The sequence below is a fragment of the Myiozetetes cayanensis genome, unplaced genomic scaffold (assembly GCF_022539395.1).
Source record: "Myiozetetes cayanensis isolate MyiCay16 unplaced genomic scaffold, myiCay2020 scf7, whole genome shotgun sequence".
Taxonomy (NCBI): Eukaryota; Metazoa; Chordata; class Aves; order Passeriformes; family Tyrannidae; genus Myiozetetes; species Myiozetetes cayanensis.
Window position 1 is genome coordinate 29,474,705 of NW_026087964.1, and position 16,751 is coordinate 29,491,455.

General features: G+C 40.3%; 1 protein-coding gene across 3 annotated transcripts in view; it reads left to right on the plus strand.

Annotated features, from left to right (window-relative positions):
- The first annotated feature begins 1,072 nt into the window (after positions 1-1,072).
- The window catches only part of CFAP97 (cilia and flagella associated protein 97), a 29,960-nt gene continuing 14,281 nt past the window's right edge, over positions 1,073-16,751 (plus strand). The window contains exons 1-3 of one of the 3 annotated variants that reach the window (XM_050338396.1): positions 1,073-1,158; positions 10,432-11,316; positions 11,406-11,477. In XM_050338396.1, the coding sequence (XP_050194353.1) occupies positions 10,452-11,316; positions 11,406-11,477 (937 nt within the window). In that variant the 5' untranslated portion in view covers positions 1,073-1,158; positions 10,432-10,451. Of the gene's footprint in view, positions 1,159-1,324; positions 1,402-1,526; positions 1,667-10,431; positions 11,317-11,405; positions 11,478-16,751 lie in introns of those variants that run through there. The other 2 variants (XM_050338397.1, XM_050338398.1) reach the window with 2 other exon arrangements.

Below are 16,751 nucleotides of genomic sequence, written 5' to 3' on the forward strand. Positions count from 1 at the left end.
CCTCAGCTAGGGGCACTATCACCTCGGGGCCCTGTTGCTTCTGCCCAACATACCACTGTCTCAGCGTAGAGCCCCATGGCCTCAGGTTGAGGCACAATCACCTCAGCATGCAGATCCATCACCTCAACCGGGAGCAACACCATGTCATCCTGAGGCACTGTTACCTCACCCTGTGGACTCATCACTTCAACCTGAAGCCACATCACCACAACCTGGGGACCATCACTTCAACTAGGGGCACAATCACCTCAGCTTGGGGTCCCATGGCCTCAGCAAGAGTCCCAGCTCTCTGTGCCGTTTCCATGAAGCTGAGAAGGGTGGGAAGGGCCTGTAACTCACAGTGTCTGTATCTGAAGGTGTCTGTATCGGAAGTATTGTGGTCAGAGGGACTAGAGAAGTGATTCTTCTCCTGTATTTGACACCGGTGAGGCCACACCTCAAGTTCTGTGTCCGTTTCTGGACCTCTTGATTCAGGAAGGAGATTGAGGTGCTGGAGAAAGTCCAGAGAAACAAAACAAGTCCAGGGAAACAAAGCTGATGAAGGGTCTGGAGCACAAGTCTTATGAGGAGCAGCTGAAGGAGATGGAGTTGTTTAGCCTCCAGAGGAAGAGAAGGCTCAGGGAGACCTTATTGCTCTCTGCAACTATTCGGAAGGAGGTTTGTAGCCAGGTGGGAATCGGCCTCCTCCCAGGCAACCAGTGACAAGATGAGAGGGCATAGTCTTAAGCTGTGCCACGGGAGGTTTACGTTGAACATTAAGAAGAATTTCTTCACAGAAAGGGCGATTAGACATTGGAATGGGCTGCCCAGGGAGGTGGTGGAGTCACCGTCCCTGAAGGAGTTTAAGAAAAGTCTGGACGTGGCACTTAATGCCATGGTCTAGTTGACAAGCTGGTGCTCGGTCATAGATTGGACTCGATGATCTCAGAGCTCTGTTCCAACCAAACCGTTTCTGTGGTTCCGTGGACAGCCCGTGCCTGAGGAGCACCTCCCAAAGGTCCCGGCGCCCCGCTCCCTCCCCGCCCCGCCGAGGCACCGCCTGTCCCCGCCCGGCGGGCGGGGCTGCGCAGGAGCCGAGCGGGAACGGGGCGGCGGTGGCAGCGCTGCGCAGCTCCAGCTTCTCTCCTCCCTTCTCTCTCTCTCTCTCCTCCCGTGCCTGTGAGTATCCGCCCCGGCTGCCTGCGGGGTTACCACAACAAAGCCGGGGGAAAGGGAGGGCGAGGAGGGAGACGGCGGCGGCTGCTGCTGCTGCGGCCGCCGCTTCTTGCCGGGAGCTGCCTGTCCGGCGGTGGGGCCTGCGGTGCCTCCTCCCCACGGACGGTGCCGGGAGGGCGGTTGGGGGCGGTTGGGGACGGCGGGCATGTGCCTCCCCCGTCTGCGGCAGTTCTTTCCCGAAACAAGGTGGGAGACGTGTTTTGTTCGTGTGTACATAAATGTTATTTGTAACCAGTATATATATGTATATTATCTTCCTTTTAACTTGCCGTCTTCCCACTCGGGTCCCTGCCCGAGCGATGCGCACGTAGGTGTCCCCGAGCGCGTCGTGCGCGCTGTCTTTGCGGGGCTGGGGTCGCCAGAGTTGGTCCTGCCGCCCTGAGACGTGTGGTATGCCCCACATCAGTGCCGTGCCTACCCCCTTCGCTCCTCGGGGGGCATTGGAAAAGAGGTGAGAGATTCTCTTGAGAGGCACCGGCCCTCGTTGGTGTCGTAGCCGTCGGCTTTGCCAGTGACTTACAGTGTCGTGCGCGCCATCCTAAAAGTTGCCGGACTGGAAGGGACACGTTGTAGTGATGCTGAAATAGAGTTCAGTGGAGTGCTTTGGTTGGGTTTAATCAATGGTATTTAAGTCAACTGAGATGGTTATTGTAAACAGCTTGCCTCGAGCGTGTTTAATCATCGCAAGAGTCACGTCACGCTTTCATCAGTATGAGTCTTTTAACTCCCCCTGCCCTGCAGAGTTCTGCACTCACGGTTCCCCAGGTGGGACCGCAGTTTGGAAAAATAACCAGCCACCAGATCTCTCGGCCGCTGTGGACATGTATGGAAATCACTAAAGAGGTAACTGTGAAACCTGGGCTGCTGCAGCGGAGCGGAGTACCGATACATCTGAAAGCGACTCAGTGAGATGGTACAACACAGAGCAGTGTATGTTGTGTTTGCCAAACTCCATTTTTTTTCCTGGAGTTTTCACAGCACAGTATGGAAATTGGCATTTTCAAATATAGTTCAGCATGCCTTATGGCACAAGGTAATTTAAATCGTAGAACCTTTATGCCTTGCTGAAGTTTTTACTTTACAGTTGTGCTAAACAATTTTTCAGAAACTAGTATAATTATAGTATGGAAATACTTACGCTTGTTCATTCTTACTATAAAACATATAATTAAAAAGTATCTAGTGTTTGCATTTGGACATATATATATTTAAAAATTGTATGGTTAAAATTCTTATGTGACATGCATAAAAACATCAGGACAATAATGTGAGATGGAATGAATGTAACAGAAATAGCAGTGCTAAATTTGTTTCATATCTCTGCTTTTGCTGTAGTGAGGTGCTCAGTATAGAGCATAGAGTGTATTATGCACATTTTTGCCTCTATGAAAAAATAGTTAATCTCTCTTTGTTGGATACAAAGGAATTGCTGGAGTTGTCAGTGGAGAGAGAATGAAGTTCCACAAAATTAAATTCTTCAGAGAAGTTATTTGAAAACTAAAATGAAGTTGTCATTGCTAGAAAATAAGTGAGTGTAAGAATGGGTTTGTGAAATAACTGGCACTTAAGAATATAGTTGTCAGAGCTTTGGACTCTGCTTTTGAAATATCTCAGACTTTCCCACCATTTTTTCATGTGTTTTTTTTTCCTGCAGTGCATATATTGTTCCTTTGCTTTCTCTCAACCTAGGTAATACTTGTAATTGTTCAGAGTAGAAACCAAAGAAAAGGACAAGTAATTTAGGGACATATTACTCTTTTTCTTCAAACTTAAAACTTCTATGACCTACTAGGATTTCTGTTTTGATTTAGTGCTTGCCCATATTTAATAGGGCATTCAGAGGGTCCTGTGTTTCTTCATAAGACTTACATGGGCTTTGAGGGCTGTCAGGACTGCAGAGCCTGTTGAGGCTTTGAAAGTGCAATTGGCCAATACTTTTAAAGGCTCAACCCAGGAACACATGAAAGCACAAAATTTGCAGGGTAGGTGGCATATGGTTGTGTGTGACATAAGGGACAGGAGCATCTATGAGCTTTTTGAAGTCTGTCCTCTTGAATGACATAACATTGTACCTGAAGCTTTGATGTAAGAGTCTGAAAGTGAGCTGGATCCTAGATGAACCCAGGTATCTCACAAAATTCTTGGGAGATTGGCAGATTTACTGTGATGGCTGTACCTTATTGCTTTTACCAGAGCTGTTTCTTAAAGCTGTTTCATTCTTTGCTTCTTGGTGTTATGTTTGGCTAAGACTGGTGAGAGTAAAGGTCTAAAACATGACCTGTGTTCCTTGACTAAGTTTTTTTTCACCCAACAATGTCAAGGGATGTTTAAGTCACAATTCAGCAATGAGTATTTGTCATTCTTAAAGTGTTGCATTGTAATAACACTGGAACTCCAGGAAACCTATATTATATTGAACTTAATAGAGCTCTATGTTTCAGCATCTTATCTGCTTTTCCATACTTGGTATCATCTCATCTGAAGAAACAAGTCACAAAAATATAATGCGAGAGATTATCTCAAGAGGCTTTTACCTCATTTGCCCCATACACGCATTTTGAGGAAACAAATATATTTAGACTCCTCCTAAGTGATATTTGTTGAAGCTGCTCTTTGTATACTGATTTAGTGACTGAATTTCTATACTTCCCCCTGCCCATCTGTACCAGACATTGCTTGTTCCTCCCACTGAAAATTAAGAATTGCATCTTATTTTCAGTGGCTGAGGAGAATGTAATTGTTACATCTGTAAAACTGTATGTTTAAAACTGTGATAATAGGCACATCTTGTGTTGGAGGGCCTTCCTTATGAAGGAAATCCTTCCAGAAACTCAGGTCCATTTGATGTGTGTGGAAGCACATCTATGCAAAATGTTGAAGGAAATGCTGATGACACCTATTTGTGTAGTCAGGTCACTAAGCATACTGAATCGGTGACATTAGAAGCACGGAAACACTTCTAGTTCAGTGAGCATCTCTGTTGTGGGAGACAGGTCAGGTGTTGTGCCACTTGTTAGGGATTGCCTAATATTCTGAAGTATCTTTGATTTATCTGCTGCTGGACTCCATCAATAGTTTATGAAGTGGTGTACTTGCTTCTTTTGTGGTCCTGCCGTCCATTTCAGGGCTGGCTCAGAGACAAATCCAGAAAAATCCTAAAGTGTGTGGCACATGAACAGTGTAGATAGTCAGCTCTTGGATAAAAATTTCAGTACTCTTGAACTGTATTACAGGTTTATTTTTGAGGTCTGGCTTCCCAACAGTAGCAGATGGACATCCGTAGATTCTAAACATTTCTGGGCCATACCTCTGCTGCGTGCAGTGAATGAGGCAGAAGCACGGACTGGTCACAACTAGTACTTAGGAGGTGAGGCTGGGGGAAAGTTACCATACAGATATTGGTGAAAGACTCATTGTTTCTTATTTACTTTTGAACTGTGGTGAAAGAGAGGTTTTATGGCTCTGTAGTTTCAAATGTCTGACTCCCAACAACTGCAACAATGGCCTTAGTGGGTCCTGAGGGATCTGATGTTTGAGTGATATCCTTGGATCTTAAGGAAAGCACTTGCAGGTAGTCCCATGAGTGATGCACCAGTATGATGGCAAATGTAACTCCAGCCTTTATGTGGCAGATATGTTGAAGTTTTGCTTTATTAAGAGGAATTGTTTTCCTTTCTCTTGCATGCAGTTGTGGACTACTCTGTCAGACTCACCCCCTTCAGTTGTGGATAGTCTGGTTGGATACATGTTGTCCCAAAATTTTAATCTTGATGTTGGGCAGAAATACTCCTTATAGATATGTGCAAGTATAGCAGGAGTGGGAAAACTAAGCTGCCTTTTACTTTGCTCTTTACCCTCAATATCTGGTAGAACAGTCTGTCCTTTTCTGGGCTTTTCATACCTGTTCTGTGTTGTCAGAAAACTGTGGCTGTGGGTCACTTTTGGGAAATGTGAATGCCAGTGACGGGTTTCCCCCTAGCATCTTGCCTTTTGGTGTCTGAGGTAGCTGGAGGTGTGACTCCTCTAGGTGGAGAGAAACTGTGTACTTCAGCTGGCCCATGAGACTTTGATGTGGGTGGTGTCACTTATGCTTGTAGAGATGGAGGGCCTTATGAAGGATATCCTCCAGAAGCTGCTGATACTTTTGTCAACCAACATATGACTCATTGTCTTTATTTTTGGTTTTCATTGTATGATACTTCTTTTCCCCCTGGGTTTAGAGGCTTTGCCAGTCATTTTTTTGGGATTATCAGTAGTCATGGTCTGTTTAGACAGGCCTGATGGGCATCATCACTCCCATCATTTAACCTCAGTATTGTCTGGCTCAGCCTTTCTGCTCAAGAGGTCACAAGGTGACCTTTGCTGAAGAACCTAAAGAACAAATATTTGGTGTGTTTGTATGAGTAAAGTCCTGGAGCTACAGATACATGCCTCTCAGTGTAATGTATTTCAGCTTTTTCAGTAAGGGCTTATTTCAGTAAGAGCTTATTTTTGGCTCAAGAGGAACTTTTTTTCTTTATCTTTTTTTCCCCCCATGTTTTTTTTCCCTGTTATCCCTCTCCTCCTTCCCCACTCCGTACATTCACATAAAAGCCTTTGCCCTGCAGTCATCTAGGGCTCTTTGGTGGTCATGTGCTTTCATTTGCTCTAACCAGTGATGACAATTGACTGTGTTCCAGGATTCTCTAGTGCCCATTGGCTGAACTGCACTCTTACTTGAAATAGCCAGGAGACTCAGGACTTTCTGTTGCAATTCTTTTAAAAGGACTCAAGAGTACTTTAGAGCATCTCCAGTGAATCTGCCTCATGGTTGAGACAGAACTGCTGTTCTGCAGGCTAATGTGTCTTAGGTTTGGGAGTTACTAAACTGTATCTCAGAGCTTACAGGGGAAAATTCTTCCATTGTGTCCAGCAGAGAGAACCAGAACTAAATGCAAACTAAAACTGCTGCTGTCTCATGAACCAGCAACAAGAGGTTTGTCATTAATCACTAAATACTTATATGTAGGTTGAAATCTGAGCAAAGGGATTCACCTTCACATAGTTGTCTAGGTGGTTATTCAGCAGCAACATGGTTACCTGTAATTGGACAGAGCCAGATTTTTCTTGCAGGTGAACCATGAAAGAATGGAAGCTAATAGTAGTTGGAAGATGTGACATTATAAGATCCCAGGTTCTTCTCATGAGCTCATCGAAGGGGTTTTATGTTAAAAATATACAAGACTGTGTTCTGTAGATTGGTTGTGAACTAATTATGGTCTGGATTGGGGGAAATTGGTACCCAAGTTTGGAGAACTTAAGGTGTGCAGGATAGGTGTAGTAGATACTGTGTTCTCAGCTTGGAAAATCTGAATAACTACTAAAGAGGCTGGTTGTTTCATTCACTGAGGGTTTCCCTCAAGGAAAGTAGTTTCCCAAGATCTGTATTTCCTCCTTTGCATGCTTAGTTGTTTCTTACTAGCAAATATGAAAACTTTATTTAAAGAGGAGGTAGGTAGGGCTGGATATGAGTGGTTTGTCACATGGCTGGAAGCAGGTGCACCAGCTGATCTTGACTGTTGAGTGTCTCTGAGAACAAATCAAGTTTTTGGTTAGTCTGTTGTACAGATTTTAAGCCTTGTGTTTTCCCTTGTTTCCCGTCTTTTAAACTACAGAAACCTCCAGAAGTAGGACTTTTCTCATCTTAATGTTTTTATTACTCTCTTGTAGACATTTTCAAATTTGTCTTTTTTCTTTGTTTGCTGGGGATTTTTTAAGCCTCAGCCAAAAATGAGGAAGGGAGGGAGGACCAGAGGGAGTGTGGTTCATCTAGCATTTTCAGTCTCTCCCAAGTTCACCCTACGAAGAGGCGATTTAGTGATAAGCAGGTTTAAGGGGGCAGAATCTCCAGAGGGGAAATAATGAGTATATAGAATTAGAGGATTTTGGAGTGTCATATAGAATGTGTGCCATTGGTAGTATAAATCTTTTAATTAAAACACTTTAACCTTCCAACCCCTTAGCTCTCAGACAATTGTTTCTGCTCTTTGAGATCAGGAGGTTGGGTCACTGTTCTGAAGAGGTAGAACTTTGCAGCTGAAAGGATAGATGCCATCTGCAGAAGCACTAATTGTTTGGGCTGGGAGAAAGTTGCCTGCTTGGTTACTTCTTTCATTATCAATTACAAAGCAGAATTAATAACCCTAAACCAGAAGGTGCCCTATTGGAGCTAAATACAATATTATATTGCTCCTGATACTTCATATATATGTTTGTTAATACGTTTTAAGGTGATGTCTTTTCCTTTTTGTTGCTGGAAACATACTATTGACGTATCTTGTGTGTACTTGTGTGTACTTGTGCTGTATTACAGCCTTTGTGGAGATGCACTGTATGGACACAGTAACATAAGACATTTCTGATTCAGGCCCTAGCATGTGTAAAGGGCTTGTTTTCCACTTTTATCAAATACCAGAATCTTACAATGTCCTGAAAACATCTAGGGCCTTTAGAGGATGCATAATGTACGAGCTCAGAGTGTGATGTTCTGCATGCTAGGAATCTGTATGTTACCAGATAGGAAAGAAAAACCAGCTTCCCTTGGAGTGTGATGTTCTGCATGCTAGGAATTTACATGTTTTGAGATCAGAGAAAGAACTTTCCTCTCTATGTGGACCATCCTCTTCCTCAACGATGAAAGTGAAATGGTTAAAAGAAAAGAAGTTTGATCACTGCTTGTACTTGAGTGTTGAGCCTGCTCATTTGAGTTGATCATATTTGTGTTAGGGGGTTTTGTGTCAGAAAGCCACAAAAAGCATGCATTGTTTTGTAAATAAATACAATGGTCATTCGAATTAGCAGCTAATGGTAAGTATTTGACTGTAATGAAAGGTTTTTTTGTATTTTAGAGTATCACTTGCTGATTCTGTATTTAAAGATTGACAGTGCAACAGAATTCGGTACTTCTCACAGGAATAAAATTACACTCTGTGTTGTATATAAATGGGTGTGAGAGCATACAGGGAACTAATTTATTAACTTAGATGTGGTTTATCAGCAAAGTTACTTCTTCCATATTGTGTCTTAGCAAATTCCAGCTCTGTTACAGACACTCTAGGTGCATGAGTGGAATGGGATCCAAAAATACACATGCTAGGTGCGCGTTGCAGACTGTGCAGGCTACCTGAAGCCAGGTATCACAAGAAGTGACATGGAGGGTGAAATCAATAGCCCAGCTGAAGTGCATGTACACCAAAGCACACAGAGTGGGTAACAAACAGGAGGAGCTGAAAGCCATTGTGCAGCATCAGAGCTGTGAGGAAGCTGCCATCATGGAAACGTGGTGGGATGACTTGCATGACTGGAGTACTGCAATGGATGGTTATAAGCTCTTCAGAAGGGATATGTGGGGAAGGAGTAGTGGTGGTGTGCCTCTCTACATTAAGAGAGTGTTTTGACTCTATAAAGGGCAAGAATAATGATGAAAAAGTTGAGTGCCTGTGGCTAAGAATCAGGGGAAAGGCTAACAAGGCTGACATTCTGGCGGGAGTCTGTTACAGACCACCTAGCCAGGGTGAAGAGGCAGATGAGGTATTCTATGAGCAGCAGGGTGATGTTTCACAGTCGCTAGCCCTTGTTTTTGTGGGACACTTTAACTTGCTGGATGTCTGTGTTCCTAGGTGTTTTTACTCCTTTGTTCTGTTGCTCTTTGAAGAGCTCAGTTTTTTGGAAAGTTATCTTCGTTGTACCAAGATTTGACCTGTACTTCTATTGCTTAATAGTATTTTCAGCATATACAACATCTAACTGTGTTAAGTCTCTTTTCAGTTCTTTGGCTTTATGAGTCTTAAAACCACAGGACAGTCTAGACTACCTGTTTTTAAGGTTTATTTTGGGCTTTTTTGTATTTGGGGTGCATGTTTCTAGTTCCTTTTAAACAGTATTATTTGAAAAGGACAAGATATCTGAGTGACATAGACCTTTAAAAATTCTGTGCTTGGAAGTAATTTTAGCCAGAATCTTTCTTGGAAATTTCTGTTTTCACCTTTGTTTGCCATGGCAACAAATTACGTGTTTTAAAGGAGACCATTCCTCTTGTAAAATTTGCTGGTTCTCCAGCCTTGTATAGTTGCTTCTGCTGTCTTTGTGTCTGGTGTTCTTGGGTCTAAGGAATGTTACATATTTATTGATTGCAGCTTACAAAATTATGTAAAAATCTGTTGAAAAGAGTACGAGGATAGTGCTGCTGGTGAGATGGGACCCTTAGTCTTTGATACTGGCTAATTTTGTTTGGTTGTGGGGTGTTTGGATTTTTTTATTTTAACTCTGTATGTATACTACTAATAAGTAGAAACTTTCTTATCCTCCTGCCACATACATAGGTTCAAGCACCATATAATTCCACAACAAATATGACACAATAGGAGCAGATTTGTGGAGCATAGTGGTTAGCACTGAGGTCCTGATATCCACAATAATATGTATTTGGGCTAGTCATAATCTGGTCCCACGGACTGAAGAGTGACTGCTGGTTTAAATGTCATGGTTTCATGCCTGGAGCACACTTTTAAAAGCCTAGATTCATCTGGGAGAATAAGTTTTTTGTTACTGTAGTGTGGAGTGCGAGTTGCAGAGGACTGTCAAGAAAAGCAAGCTCCTTATCCAAACTAAAACATGAACACTGACACACCATACATCTATCACAATTTAACCTACAGAGCCACTGATCTTTTGATGTAAATTGTGATTGCTCCCACTTTTAACTACTGAAAGTCTGCAGTTTGAATGGCTGTGTCAGCCAAGATGGTGACCACCATATACTAACAAGGTTTTCAATAAAAATTCAAACTAATAATAGCTCATTAGTGGCTCTAGTGTAAAATGGCTCTAGCTTAAAGGGACAAAATAAGACACTTCAGTTTATTGTTTTTAATAGTTAAGACTTTTTAGCCTCTAACCACCTTTGACTAATTTGCTTAGGAGTAGTAGTTTTGAAATTGTGATGGGTTTTGTTGGCTTAAACTGAAACTTTTCAGTCTAACATAAACTGTGTGCAATAAGGTGGCACTAAATTTCTTTCATGAACTCATTATGGAATTGTCTGTAGCAACATAACAACTAACTGCAGAATTATAAATTACTACAGCTGAAAAAATTAAAGAACAAAACTATTACACTAAAAGTGTCCTTGGGTCTGTTTTTACACTAATCTTTGGAAATGTTTTCTGATGATTGCAGGTAGCACTTCGTATTTCAGTATGGACCGTTTTGAAGACATTTCAGATGGTGAAGTGGATCATGCTTTCTTTGACAGTGATTTTGAAGAAGAGAAAAAGAAAGCTGAAGAAAATGCTGAATGTGTAGAGAAAGAAAGTACAAAGGCAGCTCTTGCAGGCACTGATTTGGTTTCTAATTCAAAGGATGCAAACTGTTGTAAGGAGGAAAGTGAAGAAAAGCAAATAGATTTGCAAAAGCATCAGTCCCCAGAAAATAGCACAGATCGTCCTGGAGATGCTTCATCTCTGTCAGTTTCTCCAGTTGCGGAGGACGCAGGTGCATCTGGAGCGACACCTGCAGCAAACAGAGGAACACAGGAGAACGTTCCTGCTGGAATCCCCAAAATCGTTAAAGAAGGTGAAGAAGATTATTACACAGATGAAGAAGATAGTAGCGATGATGGCAAAAAACAGAGGGTCAGACCAAAGTCAACTAAACAACCAAACAACATAAAAAAAGCTAGCAAAAAATATACTACTGTCAGCTCCTCCTCCTCCTCTTCTTCCTCCTCCTCGTCCTCCTCCTCCTCATCCTCAAGCTCAGATACAGATTGTTCCGATACAGATTCTGATAGCTGTTTATCAGATTCATCTCATTCGTCCCCAAAGAAGAATGTATGTAGAAATGCTCTTTTGTCTCCAAAACAAAAATTCAAGTCAGCAAGGAAATTAGCGGACGGAAAACCAAAGCTTGGTGGGGACTTGGAGGAGTCTGAAGACACAGTGACTGACGTAACACCTCTGTCAACTCCAGACATCAGTCCTATCCAGTCTTTTGAACTTGTAGCATCAAATGATAAGAAACTAAAAGTAAAGAGACAGGAAAATGTGAACCAAGAATTATATGGTAATTTTGAGAATTTAAGTACAACACAAAATTTGCAAAACATGGGGGGCTGGGAAATCCAATCTTATATCTCTTATTTTTTTCATTAGATTCCGAGTTTGATCGCAGATATAGTCGAAAAGTCTTGCATGATGCCATGGATCTGAATCAGCTTTTGAAAGGTGACTTTCAAATTTTCTTTTTTCAAAGTACGACATCTGTACATTTTTGAGAACAGCTGCGTTCTAGTGGAAGAAAATGAGGTTTTAATGTGCCACGTGTTTGTAAAACTGATTGGTGTTTGAGTGATGTTGATATAATTCTTTGAATTCTTCTTTATGTAATGGTACTAATTCTACAGTAGTAAAAAGAAGCATCCATATGAGCATGTGTTGGTAAGATATGCAAATGGAGTGAATTTCTAAAAAAAATTTAATGTTTTAATGAACTGAATAATAAAACTGCACATGCATTTCAAGGTGTACTGGACCATGCCACAATTTACTATCTAGATTAAAACACCAACTTTTCTGTTGAAATGCTGGATTATCAACCTCCAAAATTGAGAGTCCAGAATTTTGGTGCATGATAAATAGTATTCATACATTTAAACTTATGTTTCATTATCAGAAGGGTACTAGAAGTATTTGAAATTCTTTTTCTGAGCCATGTTTCTAAAACACCACAGGCTGAGTAAAGGTATTTTAAAAGAAAAAATCACGGATAATCTTTACTGAAACTCGAGAGGTTGCTCCTGGCCAACAGACTTAATAAATCTTAGTAATGAAGTCAAAGAGAGAACTTGGAAGCTCTTTCCCTGCATTCTGTACAAACCTTCTTTTTATGAGGTGAGAATGCATTACATCATTTCATGTGCATATTTTAAGGACTACACAGTGCTTTTGCATTTCTTCTTATGGCACAGTTTTCAGTAGTAAGATCTGTAGAATTAAGAGAGGCTTGGCTCAAGAAATCTGCTGATCTCAGGTGAGGAAAGCCTCTTACAGTTTGAGTCTGGTACATTTCAAGCCAGGTTTGCTGTATTAAAGTAGGCCTGGATGGCTAAAATCGCATTTGTTGTTTTCTTCACTTTGGACCTTGCAAACTGAGCTTCTAGTGAATAAGGATTCAAAATGTATTTTATGTGTAATTTAACTTTCCTATGAGAAAAAATGAGAATTTTACTTGTATGGAAATCCTTCTGATGGTAAGAAAAGCAACACTAGCCATCAAGAAAGGAAGAACTTGTTCTCATTTCTGACAGTCGTCGTGCTTCAGCCACTCTTTCATGCTAGAAAATACTCCAACCAGTTGCCAAAATATGATGTCAGAAGAGTTGTTTCTAGGCAATTGAAATTATGATGTCCCACATCTTTATTTGTTCCCTGTTAGCAAGAAGCTTTTTAATAACTGGTGATTATAGAAGGTTTCATCTCATCCCTAAAACAAATGGGTATTATAGCTCAGAGTAGGTGTTCTCAGACATGAATCTCTGTTGAGGGGAGGGAGTTTTTCCTCAAAACTGAAATCCAATTCCAAATAACAATAATAAAGATAGAGTAATGAGAAGTAGAATTCATATAGTCTGGCAGCTGATGTTCCTGATTAACATGCATATTACTCCCAAGTGCCTCTCTAAATCAGCAAGCACAACATAGCTTAATTAGTTTGGGCATTTTGAAGTTTAAATGGGGCAGGGTTACTAATGGTGCAAAGTAACTAGTCTGGGAAATACGAGCTAATCTTATTCTGAGTTATTGCTTCCAGATTTTTTTGTACTTATTAGGAAATTAAAAAAGTGCAAATGATTTTTCCCCCACCCCCCAGAGTGCATTATCAGAACTGCATAGACATTGCTTGAAGTGAGAACACTGTAAGCACAGAGCTGAGTGCATGAAAGATTATTGAAATTACCATGATTTGATTTTAAATTATAATATTCTTCCAGTAATCTATACTGATGAAGCATTTTGTTTAAAATTTTTGTCAAATATTGTTGTAATATAGCAGGACGTAGGCATTTGCAGCAGTTATGCAAGTTTAATTTCCCAAGGTCCCCAGAAACTTGCAAAATTTCCATGTGATCTGTTATTGTGTTGTTTCTAGGGGTCATGCAGTAATTTATTTTGTACAATTTCACATTACCAGTGAGTACGTTTGGGAAGACTAGAATCTCTTGTATTAAAAAAAAAAAAAAGAATTGCAAGAATGAAGAAAGGAAAGAAATCTGTTCAAAGAACAAGTTTCAGACTAGAACAAGAGTCTGGTTATTAGGCAGCAAAGTAGTTTATGTACCTGAAAGCAAAATTAATTTGAAGCATTTAGAAAATGTTGCAGTTGTATTCCCTTGATACATATTTTTGTTCATATTGAAACTATTCATTTTTAAGGAGTTTTAAAAAGTGATATGGAGATAAAAAAAGAATTATCATGCCTTTACAACTCTTAAAGCTATACTTGTCTTTGATAGAAGCCAAATTTTCAGTTATGCTATTCTGAGAAGGTAAAATCTGACAAATAACACAACTGTAGCTGTGCTTGCTCTCTGCCTTAGACAAGTCTCTCAATTTCTGTAGTTCAGAATAGAGTTGTCTGCTAAAATTGCTGTGTATCTCTGTTTGAATTTGTGTGGTATCAATACAGTGGGATTGCCCAAGGTATATACAGCGCTAAAGAATGTAGCACTTCATGTTTTCTTCTCTGTAAAATGGGGTTGATACCTGCTTATTTTACTAAAGTGTCTGTGGGAATTAGTCTGTAAATCCATGGTATTAGCTATTATTAACTTCAGGAGGTGGTGTGATGGGGTAAGTAGGGCAATTGGCCACAGGCTGAAGACCAGTTGTATTCTTGAAGCTCTTGCTGACCTCTGACAATAAATCTTTTTGCTTCTTCTGTACCTTAGATTTTTAAAATAGTCAGAGATCCCTGTGTGAAAAGCAGTGTGATATAAATATCATTATTGTGAAATTAAAAGCACTGTGTTTCTGAATAAAATGTATTGTAGAAAATTAAATAATACCTTCAACTGAACATGTAGCAATTGCTTTCACTTTTTTTTTTTCTGCTATGATTTGTCACTCAGGAAATAGAAATAGTTTTTGATAACTGAAACTTTATCCTCCTAGGGATATGTTTTCTGTGTGCTCGTTCATGCTGAAGTAGTTATATCTGTAGAATAACTGTTAAGTAGTATCTAAATTTAAAGTAGACACTGAAATATATATGTACCCAAACTGTAGAGCTGAACTAAACATATATAACTTTTCTGTAGAGTTTCATTTATTTTGCATTTTCACAGTTTGAACTAACTCTGTGTGTGCATGTGTACGCATATGCTTTGCTGTCACAGATCTAGAAACTCGTGTTGAGGTAGAAGACCAATTATCAGCTTATTCTTATATTTAGAGTTTGAAAACAGATTGAAAATCTGTGAGGTTATGAAGAGATTTAGACTTTTCCGACATCCATGAGATGTAATTATGGGGGAAAAAAGTTCAACACCTGCAAAATATCTGTTGTCTTTCTCGTGACATCGAGATAAGTAGCAGCCCTATTTCAGCATATTTAAGTAGGGAAAATTTATACCTGAGAAGGACATTCTCCTTGTAAGATGTAATATGCACACAGGTAAACTCAGATGACCAAACCAAGGCTAAGGTATTAAGGAAAAGTTTACTCTGAAGGTCAAAACCCTAAATACACTGCTAAAAATCGTGCAGCAGGCAAAAAAAGCAGCCCTGGGAGGCCCATTCAGGTGCCTTTATAACACCACCTTTTGCATACTTGTGATTTTTCAAAGTGATAATCTCCTCTGTGCTTTATGGTTTCTTTCGCTCCCCAGAGGACTTCAACAAGTGTGAGAACTGTCACCTCTTCTTGCAAAAGGGGAGTTAACTTCTCAAAACAGGCAAAAAATAAGTAGTACCGTTCATGGGAAAGAATTTTCTCCCACACTGCGTTTTTCCTAGACCTAGTTTTCTCAGCAGCAAAAACCTCCTTGACTGAAACTCTTTTTTTCTTCCTCAAATAAATCTTCTGTGTTTACCTTTCTTTCCCTACACTCCTTTTCTTAAAAAAACCACTGAATCATGAGTTCTTCAAAATCCCTTTTAAAGAGCCCTGTGGCATGAAATAATGGATGTTCTAAGGAGTTATTTGTTTAAAGGAACCACAGGGAGATAGTTTAAGAATGAAACAACTAGACATTGGTGAAGAACTGTAATTGCTTTCATCCTTTAGTGTTTTTCAGGCATGTTACAGATGTGGTAGTGGAGCAGTATGAAACAAAACATCCAGCAAGTGTAAACACTGAAGCAATTTGTACTGGAATTGCAACAGATACACTGAAACATGCATGATTTTGATTTTAGCCCTGATCCCATTAGGACAGCTGTATCATCCCATCCTAATGCAGTTGACTTGCTAATTATAATTTGTATTTTTTATAAGGTTTGGCCTTTCTCATTCTATAAGGTAATTTCAATGCTCAGAAATTGAAAGCAATAAACAGCTTGTTTATTGCTTAAAAAAAAAGTCAGGTATCTCTCCATGGAAACCAGCTTTCACAGAAACCCTGTGAATACCAGGGAATTTTCTTCTCCTGCTTACCAGTAAATGAGAAGTAGACTGCACACTGTGAAGTTGTTATGCAAATGCTCCTGATTATTTATCACCTCCCCCAAATTATATTTATGGTCTGACTGACAATGAAAGTAAATAGGGGTTTAGTTAAATTACTTATTACCCACAGATGGAGTATGGATAAAATAGGTAAAGCATATTTAATTTTTTCAAGACTCACAAACTCTTTAGACCCTGAAGTCATAACCTTAAACTGTGGTGTTATCTGATGATGTCAGTGGCCACTGCAAAAATACTCAAGGTAAACCATTCAAACCCTTATGATTTATGATTAAAGAATAGTGTGGGTTTTAGTTATTGGTGGTGAATTGTCCCTGGTTTTGTGGGTGTGTGCTGACCTTTCTTAGACACCTACTGTCTTTGCCAGGAAAGCAGTGTTGTTGGCAGGTGTTGAATGGTGAAGTACATTCAGTGCGTGTTTCTGCTGGAGATTACCTAATTTTCTGTCATAGTTAGTGTGTGCAGAATAGGAATATGATGCTGTATCATCAAAGTGGTGCTTTGCAGGGGCAGGTTGGACAGATATTCAGCCAGGTAACTTTGAAAGTAATGGCAGCTATTACTGCTGATTTGAGGTTTGAGGGTCAGAAGCCTCTTTCTGAACTATGGAAAGAGTGTCACTTCTGCTTCAGAAAGGCCTGCACAAGTTTTTGCTCACTGCCTTCTAGATTGCTTCTGTGATTTATTTGAGCATCATTTGAGGAGTAGTGCAGGGATGTCCCCTGCCTTTTGCTTGTTTTGTTAGGAACAAACAGTTATGCTGTAGTATTAGTGATACTCTCGCAGTAAAATGACGCAGCATGCATTTTTTT